Here is a 17,007-nt window from a genome sequence, read left to right as displayed (position 1 = left end):
AGGGTCCACAAGGATGGCTATATCTTCCCCAATTTTCATCCGATTCTCAAGCGGAGTACCTCAAACGATTTCTAGATCGATTCTTCATCATTTTGCATCAAAATCTTGAGACAAAATATTTTTTAGATTTTTTTCCATTTTTCCTGATGGGATCCCTTGAAAATGAGGTTTTCCCCTATAGGGTCCACAGGGATGGCTATATCTTCCCCAATTTTCATCCGATTCTCAAGAGGAGTACCTTAAACGATTTCTAGTTCGATTGGCCACCATTCTGCATCAAAATCCTGAGACAAAATATTTTTTAGATTTTTTTCCATTTTTCCTGATGGGATCCCTTGAAATTGAGGTTTCCCCCTATAGGGTCCACAGCGATGGCTATATCTTCCCCAATTCTCATCCGATTCTCAAGCGGAGTACCTTAAACGATTTCTAGATAGATTCTTCATCATTCTGCATCAAAATCCTGAGACAAAATATTTTGTAGATTTTTTTCCATTTTTCCTGATGGGATCCCTTGAAAATGAGGTTTCCCCCTATAGGGTCCACAGCGATGGCTATATCTTCCCCAATTCTCATCCGATTCTCAAGAGGAGTACCTTAAACGATTTCTAGATCGATTCTTCATCATTCTGCATCAAAATCCTGAGATAAAATATTTTATAGATTTTTTTCCATTTTTCCTGATGGGATCCCTTGAAAATGAGGTTTTCCCCTATAGGGTCCACAGGGATGGCTATATCTTCCCCAATTCTCATCCGATTCTCAAGAGGAGTACCTTAAACGATTTCTAGATCGATTCTTCATCATTCTGCATCAAAATCCTGAGACAAAATATTTTGTAGATTTTTTTCCATTTTTCCTGATGGGATCCCTTGAAAATGAGGTTTTCCCCTATAGGGTCCACAGGGATGGCTATATCTTCCCCAATTTTTATCCGATTCTCAAGCGGAGTACCTCAAACGATTTCTAGATCGATTCTTCATCATTCTGCATCAAAATCCTGAGACAAAATATTTTGTAGATTTTTTTCCATTTTTCCTGATTGGATCCCTTGAAATTGAGGTTTCCCCCTATAGGGTCCACAGCGATGGCTATATCTTCCCCAATTCTCATCCGATTCTCAAGCGGAGTACCTTAAAAAATTTCTAGATCGATTCTTCATCATTCTGCATCAAAATCCTGAGACAAAATATTTTGTAGTTTTTTTTAAATTTTTCCTGATGGGATCCCTTGAAAATGATGTTTTCCCCTATAGGGTCCACAGGGATGGCTATATCTTCCCCAATTCTCATCCGATTCTCAAGCGGAGTACCTTAAACGATTTTTAGATCGATTCTCCACCATTCTGCATCAAAATCCTGAGACAAAATATTTTATAGATTTTTTTCCATTTTTCCTGATTGGATCCCTTGAAAATGAGGTTTTCCCCTATAGGGTCCACAGCGATGACTATATCTTCCACAATTCTCATCCGATTCTCAAGCGGAGTACCTTAAACGATTTCTAGCTCGATTGGCCACCATTCTGCATCTAAATCCATTCATTTTTCCTATGTGCCGATCCATTGTAATAGACAATTAAATTTGATGGCTAAAATCTGTAAAAATGTACCCGCCATCCACACCACTCCTTTCCAACCTGAGCAGAACACCTTCAACTTTTTCTTCCACAAGTTCTGGGTCACTCGGGCATTTTTCTGACCACTTCTTAAGGTTTTCCCCATTTTCTTTGAATGTTTTGACTCATGAATCGTTTTTCATTTTCGGGCGTTGGGTGGCAAAAGAGGGCGGAGGGGCAGAGGGCCACGTGCGGCTCATTTATCGCTTTTCTTGCCGGTCCATTGTTCCCAATTTCCTCGTTAGTCTTTCCTCTTTTTGTGTAGTGTTATTTCCAAAGGTGCCTTGAGCTGTTTTTGTGTTAAAAGCAAAAAGTATGGAATTCCTTTTATTTGTGGTTCCTGGTTGTCTTCTATCCTAACTTCTTTACATTTATATATATTTTTTTTGTACTTTTGTTTACATTTCTTTGGATTAAAGGGAAACTATTTCCGGCGTTGTAGAATAGCATCCTTTCTCCACATTAACTTAAAAACTGGAATCCATCATTTCCCATTTACCCCCTTCCCAAAATATTGATTTATGCTAATGTCTGCTCCTCCATTTGATGGGAAATGGAAATTTTCAGTCAATAAACGTGAGCTGCAAAAGGATGACCCCCGGAGGTCAGTTGGGGAACCCCCATTATAAAGGAGGCTGTGTAGGCATTGTGTGGAAAATTTTTAGCTTGGCGGGGAAAACGCAATTTTCAAAATGCTAATGCAGCTTATTTTGTGTTCCATTAATGAAAATCACTTTTGATTTTACCCCCAAAGTTCCCCAACACTTTTTATTAATTTTATTTAAGTCCAATTATAACTGCAAAATGAACAAGACTCTGTAATACAGGCAATGGGTTAAAGGGGGCTAATGATGTTATCAGCTGCTTGCAACGCTTAACGGTTTGGGGCCCCTCTGCTCTCCCTTTCATACCGATTTTCCCCACATATGTATTTCCACTCTTTTTTTCTTCAAAAGGTGCGTGCTAGGCGTACAGTTTGAGAGCCTCTTGTTACACCGTTGTATGTTAAATGTTGCACGTCAGTCGCTTCAGCGAGCGATTTATGAGCCGGCCACTGCAACGTTTGCTGCTGGTGGTGCATGTAATGTGCCCGGCACGCCCCCACCGACCACCGCCCCCGCCCCACCGTTCATAGGCTTTCATAACACGGCCACAATGGGTGGCTCAAGAAAAAAAGCCAAAAGCGGCAGCAGACGAACGTACAATAAATAACAATCAGTTGGCTACTCTTGGGTTGGATGGTGGGGGTGGATCCAAGGGAGAATGTGGTGCTGGTGGTGATGGTTATGGTTGCTGGTGGTGGTGGTGATGGTGCTAAATAAAACGCAGCTGCAAAGGATGGCATCAGATCGAATGTACATAGGTTGTGGGTGCATGTCTTACCTGTTGGCTGTAATTGTGTTTCAAAAGCTAAGACTAAGAAATAGACTTTATAAACCTGGTGGAAATGGTTTTTTATATATGGCTTTTTATTTAATCTTTTATTAAGTTTATTACTATATGTTTAGATAATATAGTAATAGATAATATATCCATTTATTTTCTAGTAGGTATAGGGTTTTTAAAAATTCCATTCAACATATCAAGGGAAGGCTTCCAATAGATGTTATAGATTATTTTAATAATTAGAAATATTAAAAATATATTTAGAAATATTAAATTTAAATATATGTAGTCTTCAAAAGTAAACAGTTAAAAATAAGAATATGAACACCATGTTCTTCCAGATCTTCCAGAACCTTGAAGATCTTGTTGAAAAGACTTGTATAAATTCTTAAAGAATTGTTTCAAATACTTCAACTCTAATCAATACTTTTCATTTTAATGTTCCAGATTTCAAAAACCCATATATCTCTTAAAAACATATTAGCATATACGATTGTATGTAACAACTTGTAAGTTATGTATTCCAAATAGCTTATGATCTGTGAATAATTACGTTTGCCCCATGGCGATACTAAAACGATCACCAGAGCTCCCCCACCACTTTGGGTAAAGGATCGGATCGGGGATCGGATCAATTTCTGCGGCTCAGCAAAGCAGAAAAATGGACAAACGAAACTGAAGCAAGGCCTGAGAGCTGGACTGGCAAGTGAAAGTCCAATGTTTGGACGCCTCAGACTTCGTTCACATCTCACTAACCTCGTGATTTATATATTTGGCCCAAACCGGCTGTCTGTGACTCCTCCTGCAATGCGAGATCGTCTCAATGACTGAGTGACAGACAGACGGACTGACTGGCAGTTGCAAAAGGGGCGTGGCACATGGAGCTTTGCCTGCATAATGAAAACGTTTTTTTTGCATTTTGCTTTTTTTATTGTTTTTGTTGGCAAGACACTCCAAGAAAAACGGCAGCTGAAAGGAAACAAAAAATTTGCATACTTAGACGAGGTGAAAAATCGAGGAAAGTGAAAATTGCATCAAGTATTCCAGGCCAAATGAGGGAAAGTGATCGCAAAAAGGAGTAGCTATAAGAAAAGTCATAAAAAATTCCAAAGCAACAAAAACTTTAAACAGGAAATGCATTTCAGAGCGTTTGAAAATTCGCAATGCTTGTCAAACTGCGTGTCCAAAGTGATTTGAAATTCAAATTTTTGTTCATTTTTTTTCTCCATAAACAATTATGCAACTGGATTATGATTGAACTACTTAAAGCGATGAGATTATGTAAATTATAGTCTGCCAGGCCAAAATATTTATTGAATTTTTTAAGCATTTATGGAGGAAATTGAGTTTCTTTAATTATAGTTTAGATAACTTTTGTTTAAAAAGATTTGGCTTTAAATAATTTGTTTCCTTATTAAAATTAAACAGTAATCACCTAATGAGAAATTTATGCAAAATATTTTACAAACAGCCCGGCGAGGAATTAAGCAATAAATTTATGTTAAGAACTCACTGAAAGCTGTAAACTGTCGTCTCTTAGCCAGAAAACCAGCCCTCGGCCGCCTTATTCTCCTTTTTTTGCTATTTCAGCACTTACAAGAATTACGCGACCCGAGAAAATTGTAATTCATAATATACCATTCTTTGGGAGCGGGCTAACAAATCCTTGGGGACCACAGCATCCTTGCTGTGACTGCGGGGCCTGTTATTGCTAAAAATAGCACATGGCGCGGGCTTCAAGGTTGGATGAGATAAACAGGGGAAGCTGGAGACCGAGGAGGTGGGTGGTGGACTTATTTTTACGTGTCAGACTTTTGGCCAACAAAGCTACCCAAGATGGTAAAAAGAAGGAATAAGAAATGAGGATGGGGACAGGTGAGTGAAGGGGACAAGGAAACAAAGGAACTGTCAGATATTCCATTCAGTTCTTGTCAAACCATAGGTTACAGTCTTAAAATGTCAAACTGAGCACAGTTTTATGATTACTGGTAGCTAATAAGGGCTTTAAATCGAAACTAAAGACTTTATTTTATATATTATATGTAAATTTATTAAGCTATACAAAATGTTATAAAATTTTATCACTTTTTTGTTGTTAAGAACGCCAGGAATGTTCCACTACGTCACATCACATGAACTATTCAAGTCAGAAAACACAAAATAACACTAATCTTTTAGGTTAAGGACTATTTAATGTCCACTTCCGGATCAGTGTCAGTTGCATTTTGGCATCACGTGACTGCGAGGTAGTGGCCACTTCCCGAAACGTTGGTTTTTAAATCTTTACTTAAAGTTTGGCACAAAAATTCCTCTTTCCGGGCCAATCAATTCTGGCATAATCAGATGGTTGACTGGCTGCTCCTCCCTGTGCTGCTGTTTGCCTCATTTTTCATCCTTCTCCTGGCAAATGCTTGTCCTGGAAAAATATTGAAAGTGTCAGGCACACATTGAATGCGAAAGGAAGAGAGATAAAATGGGGCAGCCAGGTGGGGCTGGGTTGGTGGGTGTTTGGAGTGCCCGCGAAATTGCAATGTAAGTGGCATTTGCTATTTTCCCTCCACTTCTCACCCATGCACTTTCACATCATTTGCATGTTATTAAGCGCCATTTGATGAGGGGATGCCCAAAAGGACGAAGGGGGGATTTCCCATTCTGGATGCTGCATTTGTATGCCAAACTATCAGCAAACGATTCTGCTTTCAATGTTGCATTTTCCCTTTTTCCAGAAGTGAGGAAAAATCAAAAGTCCTGAGCTCTTTTCCATATATTCGGGCTTATTGGTGTTTGTTTAGAGGATTTGTGTGAAGGATTTGCAGTTTCTTTTACAAAGATGCTGAATATTTAAAAAAAAAAGAAGCTGAAAAAAATATTTAAAAAATATTCGCCACATCCAGACTATTTAAAGCTCAATGGTGCCACAAATTCGCCAAAAAAAAATTAGGCTAAACACAAAATTATTATAATAAGCCATAAACAAACGCACATGAGGCCTGAAAGAAAAAAAAATAATAATTTACGCAGTTGCAAGCTGCAGGCTGCTGGTTGCCGATTGCTGGCTGCTGGCCCAGTGGGTTTCTGGTCCAACAAATTGCCACAAATTAAGACCAGCTCACAAAAAAGGTATAAACAAAATGCGCCCGGCAGGTGGTAAGCGAAGCGAAACTGCAACTGCAACCGAAAAACTGCAATTGCAACCAGCAGACAGCAGGCAGCAGCCAGCTAAAGACATTTTTAAATCAAATTCGATTTGCGTCTTGGCATTTTGTCGATTTACCGACTCTGGCGAGTCTGGGAATCGCCAGGCTATTCACATAATTCCAAAAAATTGCGTAATCTGGGAAATATTCAAAAATTGTTTCGTCCAAGCTTGAGAAATTTATTAAAAGCCATTTGGCTTTAATGAGAAAATTAATTTGTCTAATACTTTTCACACAAGAACTGGTTTTCTTTTTTGAACACTATTTTCTTTGATGTCTTACTCTTTTCACCATATAGTACTATTAACTTCAAGTCACTATTTGAATTCCTTGACGATCTATTCCTGATCACGTTCGGCACTCTACTGAAATCCCAAGAAGTCCAGCAAGTCGTCACTGCCCTTGACGCCACAAAAATTGGAATTATATATATTTATCTTTATATATCAGCACGTTTGTCGAACTGTACATAAAATGTAATTAAATATATGTATGTGGGCATTCAAATATCTAAATGACAAAATGCAGGCCGATTCGCGACAATGTTCTTGCCTTTGAGCGCGATTCGTCTTAGAAATTTGCTGAATGGCCAGAAAGTGGAATTAACCCTTGAATGATTTTATTTCTTTATAAAAAATTGATTAAATTATATTTTTATATTTATTTTTAGGTAATCTCTTTAAATTAAATCCTATTTAAGATCTAAAATACTTGGAAAGTTCTTAAAATCTTGATCAAAGTTATCCTTAAAGAAGTTATCCTCAGGTAGGTGACGAAAGCCTATTTCAAAAACTCAAAAAATATTGTTATTTTTTCACTAATGTTGGGTTAAAATAAATTATTATATATATAAAAATAAATAAGACAACTTATACCAAGAAAACATTGTACATGCACAAGCCCAGAGAGCTTCAATGAAACTTTAGATGTCCACCGGACTGAAGACTGAAGACTGACGACAAACTGCAGTTCTAAGCATAAAGTTAGACAAGCACTGGTGGCCGTGTGAATTCGTGCTTACATAATTTACTCCCTCGGGCTGGTGTCTCTGCCAGATACAACCGAAGAAACTCTTTTTCCGAAACATTTGATGGAATTCAAGGCATTGGATAATAATTTTCTCACGCCGCCAGCGCTTCCTGTTCTCTCTCCGGGGAGCTCCAAGAACATACACTTGTTAAGTCCACCTGAAGTAGAGTAGATACTATATATAGGGAAACCTAAAACTCGAATCAAGAATGTGTTCGTGTCTGCAAATGAAACCGTCTCCTAAACGAATTCCCAGAACTAAAGTATTAATGAATTCTTTTTCCTGTTATTTTGCTGAAATAAAATTCTTTCAAGCTATTAACAGACTTTGAGAAAAACTGGAAACAATTCGAATTCGTTTCTTTCAAACTTATTTATGGTATTATTAACATATTTACAGTGTCAATCTATATATCTATAAGGTAATAAGGTAAGAACCAAAATAACAGGTCATATATTAGTTACTATAAGCTATTTCTTATCCTAGTTTTTGCTCTGACTTAAAGGAGCTGCTACAGACACTGCTGTCTGAAGCTTAATAACCTTGGAGTCGGCGACGCCCGAAGCGGTTGATAGCTTGGAGACGGGACCAATGTTAACCACCCGGCGCACAGCAGTTCCAGGCGGCGCTGTCGAAGAGCCAACTCTATTAGCTATCATCTGAACGGGTACTTGTTTCAATCCGGCAGCCGATTTGAAATATATGTTCCGAACGGCCTTACCATCGGCCGATACCGATGTAGATCCAGCCGGGCTGTTAATTACTTGAAACTGCTGGTAGGTCTTATTGCCCACGGTGACATTGCGGAGAGCTCCTGCTGGAAGGGACGTCGTCGTTGGTTTGATCGTCTGTATGTTCACCGTCTTGACACTGGGAACAAGAGATCCTGTAGCAGGATCGACCAGCAGAGGACTGCTTGTGGCGCTAGAGGTATTCGATGGCACGCTGGTCTTTGGGCTGCTCACAATGCGTATGGGCACGCGATGTGCACCGGTGACTGGCTTTATAGAATTCCGGTTGAGATATACCACCTTGTTCTGACCGCCACCCACCGGTGAGGGGGTCAACAACTGGTGGAGTCCCTTGTTTAGTACTATGTTGGTGCCTGGTTTGCTGGTGGTGACCATACCGGACGGCTTGTTGGCCTCCTTAATGATTTTCTGGCTAATGATCAGAGGACTCTTGTTCGCGTTCCGAATAGGCACTGAAAAAAATTACCAATTAGTTACAAAATTCACAAAGAAACTCTCTAAGTTACCTGGCTTGTGATCTTTATCCGCTTGTTTCTGCTGATCTGCAATGTTGCCCTCGTTGTCGGCAAACACAATGGGCATATCGATGATGTTGGATAGGTCCATGCTCGACGATGAGCTGCTGGCTGGCGGAGTGGACACATTCTTGGTGAGCTGCAGCATAGTCATGCCGTTGGCGTTTTTAAACACCGTGTACTTCTGCTGACCCTGGGAGGAGGAGGCCCCCGTTCCGGATGCGGATGCAAACTGAGTCGATTGCCCAGCGGGTGTTTTGAGGGTGTACACCTGCTGACCACTGCCTGATGGGCCTGGGATTGTCTTTACAATGTTACCAATGGTGGAATGGGTAGGCGTCCCACCGCCAGGTTTATTCAGGGCGTAGTTGATGAGCTTCGCGTTCGCCACCTGGTTGGGTAGCGTCTTGATCTGCACGAATTGATTCGGCGGAATCATTTTGATCTTGGTGCCGGCTGCCAGGTTGACAGGAGTGGGATGCGGTTTGCCCAGTGCAGCTGGTGTGATAACCTTGGGTAGAGCCGATCCTCCGGTAATTGTTGCTGGTGATGCCGCAGCACCAACTGCGCCACCAGGGGACTGAGTGTCCTCGTACTCCAAGGTCTCATCTAATATGAATTCAATGGATTGATTAAGTTCATCGCTGCTTAGGATCGGTTTTTCTTGAGGGGAAGATGTACTTTTTTTTTTGCTTCCCAAGCCAGCCGAGGCGACTGCTTTGGGCATTGGGCGGGTGCGAGGTCTTCCAACTAAGGAACGGTAGAAGGGTTAGGATTTGGAAATGGAAAGCAGGGCCCAAATGAGTTTACCCTTTCGCTTGGCAGCAAACGGATCAATGAGGCGCGGCGGCTTCGGCTTGGAGGCACGACCTTTCAATTGGTGGTTAGGGTATTGGGGATCATTGGTTAGTGGGATTTCATGCGAGTTAGATGATTGAATGATGATGAAGATGTTCTTGGCTTGCTTCAGATACTCACTGTGCGGGGGGAACTTTGACTTTGCTGGAGTACACATCCCATCCTCCAGTACACCATCAATCTTTCGCTTTCGCATCATCTGAGCCGCCTTGTTGGCATTTCCATCCGCCAAAATGTGGGACGGCTTGGACTGTCGTTGGTAGTTTTGGTTGTTCATCAGCGACGTGGGCATCCGAGGCCCGGGAGGGTTGTTCAACGTACGATTGACAAAGTCGAATACTTCATCCTACAAAATAATCCAAAATATATTAAAATAATATCGTAGATCCTTGGGTAACCACTTACAATCACCATGGCATCCACCATTGACTGAGTCACGCCCTCGATGCGCCGCTTGCTCTTTGGCACACGCAGCGAATCATCCGCACTGCCCACCACCACCAAGGCAGATTCGGACTGCATCCGTTCCCGCAGTCCCTCCATTTCCTCTTGGCTGGTGCGGGCCGAATTCTGTCCAATGACGAACAGAATCGGAGCCTTAATATCCAGCATGCGATCGTCGGGAGCTCCTCGCGGACCACGTGCTGTGTTGTAGGCAAAGCCCATGCACACCACGCAGGCCACACTCTCCGAAATAGCCACCTGCAGTGCTAAGGCAGATCCGGCATTAAAACCGATCAGTATGATCCCACGGTTTGGATTCTCTGTGCGCAATTCGTGGATTTTAACCCGAGTCAGCGAAACAATCGTCTCGGCCACTTGGTCCAGATTGTGATTAGCAATTCGGTTGTCTAAAAGGACGTACAATTATTAGAAATGTTTTAAAAGATTCTATAAGTAAACTTACTCGTGTTGGGAAGCGTAATTTGCACCACCTGGGTTATGGTGGCCAACGCCTGATACCACTTCTGCATTCGTTCTGGAACATGGCCACTGGTAGGCATGGTGGGTAGCACCACCATAATGGCATTATGCGAAAATTGACGCCCCTTGGGCAGGATGATAGGTTCCCAACGCTTCTTCATGACCGGCGCCAAGAGTTCCTGTGAGGTGTTAAGCGGCCTGCTGAATAGCATCTTGTCCACCAGTGTGGGCAACTTTGATTTCAGTGTCTGCAGAATGTCCAGATAGGAAGCCATGTAAGATGGCGACAAGTGCTCCATTAGCAGCGCATGCAGCCACTGTGTGATGCGTTGGTCCCAGTTTACATTGGCCAGAGCTTTACGCAGACGTGAGGCGGACTTGTCAATGGCCACGCGCCGATGCAGAGCTTCGTGTTGTCTCTTGTCGTTGGCCAAACGTGCCAATTGGTCCTCATCCAATATGGCAGTGACTTTCTCGAACAGAAGCTGCTGCTGAGGTGTCCAGCCAAACCTGAAGGAAACAGAGGAAATAAATTTAAACTGCTAGAATAAAGCTTCGTGTTACTCACTGATTAACGCGAGCCACCCAATCCTGTTCATCAGAGTTGTTGTTTTTCACATACTTGGCGATGCGGGCGCACTCATGCATGGCCTCCTTGGCGGCTATCTCATCATACGGCGGCACATGGGCCTGCTGAAACTCTGTCATCTCTTCGCTCTGTGGATATGTGTGGCAAATGGTACACTGCGGCGGATGACGTACCAATACATTACGGGCAGGTGCCAGTCCATTACAGACATCGCTTCGAATGGGCGGATCCCTCATGTAGCTGTGCTCCATTTTGTCGTTGCAAAAAGAGGATTCACTGGGCGCGGAGATGGTGCTAGACTGTGGGAAAATACAAATATATTATTAAGAAAATATTAATAATTAAAAAAAAAAGTTAATAAATGAGAGTTAGTGAGGGATCTGATCTGGTTGGTGTTTGGAGAACATGCAGTGCTGTTTAGTAGATGACATAGTGATCTCAATGGACTTATTACACTCTCGGTTGGTGTGGCGGGCGATGTGACGGCTAGCGATGGGGACTTCATCACTGTGCAGGCCTTGGGTGGGGTGCTAACTTTAACTGAACCCGTCATTGATGCTGCGCTGCCCAATGAGCCAGCCTTCACCACATAATACGATGTGGATCCGCCGCTGGCTCCGGTCGATTTATTTGTTTTTGTTGTTACGGTCGCTGCTGTTCCCGTAGCTGCCTGCGCGTGTGTGTGTGTGTGTGTGCGCAAGTGTGTGTTTGTGGTGTATGTGTTTTCGCCTGGACCAACTCGGGTCATGAATTTGCTCGGACTGTAGGTTATAATTTCTGGACTCGGCGGCTTGCTGCCGCCGCTTTTATTTGTATTTTGTTGAAGCATTATTATTCGTGTGAATGGTCGCCGTTTAGCTTTTTTTTGTTACTCGCTGCCTGAAGTTGATTTTCTTCTTCTTTCCAATTCTTGTTGTACTTGCGGCGCTTGCAAACAGCTGAAACTAGGGCACCACTTTAATACCACACAAAACCGAATATTGACAACGTTTAAAACGATTTTTGTAAATTTTACAAGACGTTCAGGCTTTTTCCCGTTCGGCTTAACAACGTAGAACGCGATTTTCGCAATTGGTCTTGTAAAATAATGGCGTGCCCGTATTGGTGTTGCCAGATGTATGAAGTTGGCAACAAAGTCCGGCAACGCCACGAGCTGCCCCAAAATGCACGGCCCCTTACAAATATTTAGTCAATTTCACAACAATTAGCAACCAAACTGCATAAGGAACATGATCAACCTACAAAAGATATTTTAAGGCAGGGACACAACACTTACACTCTCGCTGGGTGTAGGAGTAGAGGGCATTGGCTGGATCTCCATCTCGGATTCCACTTGCTGGGCCACAATTTGTTCCTTCTCCTGTGACACATTCTGCGCTACGTTGCCGCCGCTCTGCACGAAATTGTTGAAGCACTCAAAGAACGAAGACATCTTCCGCCGCGCGTTGGATCAAAACAAAAACGGATAAATATTCTCCCCGCAATAGAACGCAAAAACATTAAAATAAGCGAGCGTCAAATCGAGAGTAATGATAGTGTGAGCGTTGCCACCTCGACCTGATAATAGGCTTCGTTTTTCAACACTACGGCGTGTAAAAACAGCTGACTCTTCGGCGTGCCTATTGTTTGGAGTAGAAAATTGGTGAAATTACTTGATTTTTGAAGAAATATACTCCGGCGGCATGGACGAGCTGCAGCAGTTGGAGTATCTGTCGCTGGTCTCGAAGATCTGCACAGAGCTCGACAACCATCTGGGCATAAATGATAAGGACCTGGCCGAGTTCATCATCGACTTGGAAAACAAGAATCGGTCGTACGACTCCTTTCGCAAGGCTCTGCTGGATAATGGAGCTGAGTTTCCCGATTCCCTGATTCAAAATCTTCAGCGCATCATTAACCTGATGCGCCCCGGTAGAACTGGTGGCTCCAGCGATGAGATTAGCGGTGCCAACGGTTCGGATGATAAAAAGTCTAAGCTCGAGAAGCTCTTTCCAGGCTTGGCTTTGCCCAATGATAAGTACAGCAAACAGAAAGAAAGCGACGAGGAGGAGGAGGACGAGAAGGACGAAAAGAAGGAAAAAAAGCAATTGCAAACGAACCTCAACAAAACCGACATGAGCGACGTGGACGCTGCTATGTTAGAGCTCGAAGCCCTGGCTCCTGGAGAACCAAAAGCCGAGGTGCAACCTTCAAAGGAATCCAGCTCCAAGGATCGTCACAAGCGCAGAGAACGTAGCCGAAGTAGGGGAAGAGACAGGGATGTCCGCAAACGTAGCAGATCCCGTGAAGATCGGGATCGGGATCGATATCGAGACAGAGATCGCCGGAGAAGCAGGTCCCGAGACAAGGATAGAGACCGCAGACGACGTAGCAGATCCCGTGATAACCGTCGGCGCAGCAGGTCCCGTGAAGATCGCGACCGACGGCGTCGTAGATCTAGCTCTAGGGATCGCCATGAGCGCCGTAGACGCAGTCGCTCCCGGTCCGGCGACCGCAGGGACAAACGAGATCGAGATCGTACCGAAAAAATGCCACCGCCAGCTGCCGCAATGACCGATGATCCTGAAGCGGGTAAGATCTACTCTGGAAAAGTGGCAAACATCGTTCCATTTGGGTGTTTTGTTCAACTATTTGGAGTGAGGAAACGCTGGGAAGGATTAGTACATATATCTCAACTAAGAGCCGAGGGAAGGGTCACCGACGTCACCGAAGTAGTGAATCGGAATCAATCCGTAAAGGTGAAAGTGATGTCCATTACAGGACAAAAGGTATCGCTATCCATGAAGGAAGTGGATCAGGATAGTGGACGGGATCTCAATCCTCTATCACATGTTTCCGAAGAGGACTCCCTAAGAGATCGCAATCCCGATGGGCCGTTCAGCAGCAGCACTTCACAACTGAATCTTCAGGGCGGTGTCGTGGATGGCGACGAACACGACTCCAGAAAGCGTGTCACCAGGATTTCCAGTCCCGAGCGTTGGGAGATTAAGCAGATGATCAGTTCCGGTGTGTTGGACAGAAGTGAAATGCCGGACTTTGACGAAGAAACTGGACTGCTGCCGAAGGATGAAGACGATGAAGCGGACATCGAAATAGAAATTGTTGAGGAGGAGCCGCCATTCCTCTCCGGGCATGGAAGAGCCCTACATGATCTGTCACCCGTGAGGATTGTCAAGAATCCAGATGGTTCCCTGGCCCAGGCAGCTATGATGCAGTCGGCTCTATCAAAAGAGCGTCGGGAGCAGAAGATGCTCCAGCGTGAACAAGAGATGGAAGCACTGCCCACGAGTCTGAACAAGAACTGGATCGATCCCCTGCCGGAGGAGGACAGCTCTCGCAGCCTGGCGGCCAATATGCGAGGAATGGGAGCCGCCCCGGCGGAGGTGCCGGAATGGAAAAAGCACGTAATCGGCGGCAAGAAGTCCTCCTTCGGCAAAAAGACCGATCTGACCCTGATAGAGCAGCGGCAATCCCTGCCCATTTACAAGCTGCGAGATGATCTGATCAAGGCTGTTACCGATAACCAGATACTCATTGTCATTGGAGAAACGGGTTCCGGAAAGACGACGCAAATCACCCAGTATCTGGGGGAGTGTGGATTCACGGCTAGAGGGAAGATTGGCTGCACCCAGCCGAGAAGAGTAGCTGCCATGTCGGTGGCCAAGCGTGTGGCCGAGGAGTACGGTTGTCGGTTGGGCCAGGAAGTGGGCTACACCATTCGTTTTGAAGATTGTACCAGCCCGGAAACGATGATAAAGTACATGACAGACGGTATGTTGCTCCGCGAATGCCTCATGGAGGCCGAGCTCAAGAGTTACTCTGTGATTATGTTGGACGAGGCCCACGAGCGTACCATCCACACGGACGTACTTTTTGGATTGCTGAAGACAGCCGTACAAAAGAGGCCGGAACTGAAATTGATCGTCACTTCGGCCACTTTGGATGCCGTGAAGTTTTCCCAGTACTTCTTCAAGGCACCCATTTTCACGATTCCCGGTAGGACCTTCCCCGTAGAGGTCCTGTATACGAAGGAGCCGGAGACAGACTATTTGGACGCCTCACTCATCACAGTGATGCAAATTCACTTGCGAGAGCCACCCGGCGACATTCTACTGTTCTTAACCGGTCAGGAGGAGATCGACACTGCCTGCGAGATCCTGTACGAGCGGATGAAGAGCTTAGGACCCGATGTTCCTGAGCTGATCATTCTACCTGTTTATTCGGCCCTGCCCTCCGAGATGCAGACTCGCATTTTCGACCCTGCGCCCGCTGGAAGTCGAAAGGTGGTCATTGCCACCAACATAGCTGAGACTTCCTTGACCATTGATGGCATATTCTACGTGGTGGATCCTGGATTTGTCAAGCAAAAGGTGTACAATTCCAAGACTGGCATGGACTCCCTGGTGGTTACTCCGATTTCGCAGGCAGCAGCCAAACAACGAGCAGGAAGAGCTGGGCGAACCGGTCCTGGCAAGTGCTACAGACTGTACACGGAGCGAGCTTATCGGGATGAGATGCTGCCAACCCCTGTGCCCGAGATCCAGCGTACTAATTTAGCCACCACGGTGCTGCAGCTGAAGACCATGGGGATTAACGATTTGCTTCACTTTGATTTCATGGACGCGCCACCAGTGGAGTCTCTGGTAATGGCGCTGGAGCAGCTGCACTCACTTTCGGCGCTAGATGACGAAGGACTTCTGACCCGATTGGGCAGGCGAATGGCAGAGTTCCCCCTGGAACCCAACCTCTCCAAGATGCTGATCATGTCCGTGGCCCTGCAGTGCTCGGACGAGATCCTAACCATCGTTTCGATGCTGAGTGTTCAAAATGTGTTCTACAGACCGAAGGATAAGCAAGCTCTGGCGGATCAGAAGAAGGCAAAATTCAATCAGGCGGAAGGTAGGTGCTTTCAATCTAAATATATAATATCTGTTAACCCCTTTTATCCTTGCAGGTGACCATCTAACCTTGCTTGCCGTTTACAACAGCTGGAAGAACAATAAATTCTCGAATGCCTGGTGCTACGAGAACTTTGTACAGATCCGAACCCTAAAGCGCAGTCAGGACGTAAGGAAACAACTTCTCGGAATAATGGACAGACATAAGTTGGACGTAGTCTCCGCTGGAAAGAATTCTGTGCGGATTCAGAAGGCCATTTGCTCTGGTTTCTTCCGCAATGCGGCCAAGAAAGATCCACAGGAGGGCTATCGCACCCTGGTCGATTCCCAGATTGTGTACATCCATCCATCGAGCGCTCTCTTCAATCGCCAGCCGGAGTGGGTCATCTACCACGAGCTGGTACAGACAACAAAGGAATACATGCGAGAGGTGACCACCATTGATCCCAAGTGGTTGGTAGAGTTTGCACCCTCCTTCTTCCGATTCTCTGACCCCACAAAGTTGAGCAAGTTCAAGAAGAACCAGCGCTTGGAACCGCTGTACAACAAGTACGAGGAGCCCAATGCCTGGCGTATCTCACGCGTCCGGCGACGCCGCAATTAATCTGCGCGGTTTATGTGTAGAATTTTTTGTATTTAAGCGTCTAGAAATATATTATTAGTTTAAACTTCAGTATCCTTTGCGTCCGCGGAAGCGTTGTCGGTTATCCAACTGGAATTAGTAACATTTTATGACTCTGATGGAAGAACGTTTTAGGGGACAGCCTTACCAGGGACCTCTTGCACTCGTAGAAGGTGTTGCGAAGGACCTGGCACTCTGGTGGGACGTTGTTAGCCTGGAGGCACTGGCGCGGCGTTAACTTATCTATCCGGCAGCAATCGCTTTCCAGCAGACACATCTTGAGGTCAGCCCTTACTCCAGCGCAAGCCGTCTCGTCGGCCAGCCTCTCGTTGCCTTCGTAGCGCATCATTTTGATTCAATTTCAATTCACCCGGCGTGTTTCTCAATAAAACTTATATTCAGTTACAAAACCAAAGACAGCTGATGATAACTGTGGAAACGACAGGTGTTGAAAAACACCGGAATGCCTTTCAAAACAAATGGCAGCACTGAACATTGGCTCTAAAAATTTCATTAAATAATGGATTAAATATTTCTAGGGTAGTGTTTAATGCATGGGCTAAGTGAATTTCACATCTTTCCATTAAATTACTAGTTTTAAAATAAATAATTTTTTATT

The 17,007-nt window shown here is 44.4% G+C and overlaps 3 protein-coding genes across 8 annotated transcripts; 1 reads left to right on the top strand and 2 right to left on the bottom strand.

The window, feature by feature from the left end:
• Positions 1 to 7,583: 7,583 nt before the first annotated feature.
• Positions 7,584 to 12,300, bottom strand: Rcd1 (Reduction in Cnn dots 1). 6 transcript variants are annotated; one of them, XM_017232424.3, is made up of 8 exons: positions 12,145 to 12,300; positions 10,848 to 11,167; positions 10,263 to 10,789; positions 9,761 to 10,206; positions 9,476 to 9,701; positions 9,308 to 9,367; positions 8,489 to 9,247; positions 7,584 to 8,434 (listed from the first exon to the last, which is right to left on the bottom strand). In XM_017232424.3, exons 1-8 carry the CDS (start codon positions 12,298 to 12,300, stop codon positions 7,713 to 7,715), a joined length of 3,216 nt encoding a protein of 1,071 aa, XP_017087913.2. In that variant the 3' UTR covers positions 7,584 to 7,712. The 6 variants fall into 6 exon arrangements, with proteins under 6 accessions (XP_017087913.2, XP_043066215.1, XP_043066218.1 ...); XM_043210280.2 differs by lacking the exon at positions 12,145 to 12,300 and adding an exon at positions 11,323 to 11,985; XM_043210283.2 differs by lacking the exon at positions 9,308 to 9,367.
• A 132-nt stretch (positions 12,301 to 12,432) lies between these two features.
• Positions 12,433 to 16,398, top strand: pea (ATP-dependent RNA helicase pea). The gene is made up of 2 exons (XM_017232423.3): positions 12,433 to 15,767; positions 15,823 to 16,398. Exons 1-2 carry the CDS (start codon positions 12,551 to 12,553, stop codon positions 16,368 to 16,370), a joined length of 3,765 nt encoding a protein of 1,254 aa, XP_017087912.2. The 5' UTR covers positions 12,433 to 12,550; the 3' UTR covers positions 16,371 to 16,398.
• LOC108119280 (cytochrome c oxidase assembly factor 5) lies at positions 16,380 to 16,833 on the bottom strand. The gene is made up of 2 exons (XM_017232425.3): positions 16,537 to 16,833; positions 16,380 to 16,478 (listed from the first exon to the last, which is right to left on the bottom strand). The coding sequence occupies exons 1-2, from the start codon at positions 16,735 to 16,737 to the stop codon at positions 16,437 to 16,439; spliced, it is 243 nt and encodes an 80-aa protein (XP_017087914.1). The 5' UTR covers positions 16,738 to 16,833; the 3' UTR covers positions 16,380 to 16,436.
• Positions 16,834 to 17,007: the final 174 nt, after the last annotated feature.

This window comes from Drosophila bipectinata, chromosome 2R (assembly GCF_030179905.1).
Source record: "Drosophila bipectinata strain 14024-0381.07 chromosome 2R, DbipHiC1v2, whole genome shotgun sequence".
Lineage (NCBI taxonomy): Eukaryota > Metazoa > Arthropoda > Insecta > Diptera > Drosophilidae > Drosophila > Drosophila bipectinata.
This window is presented reverse-complemented; position numbering and strand designations above follow the sequence as displayed.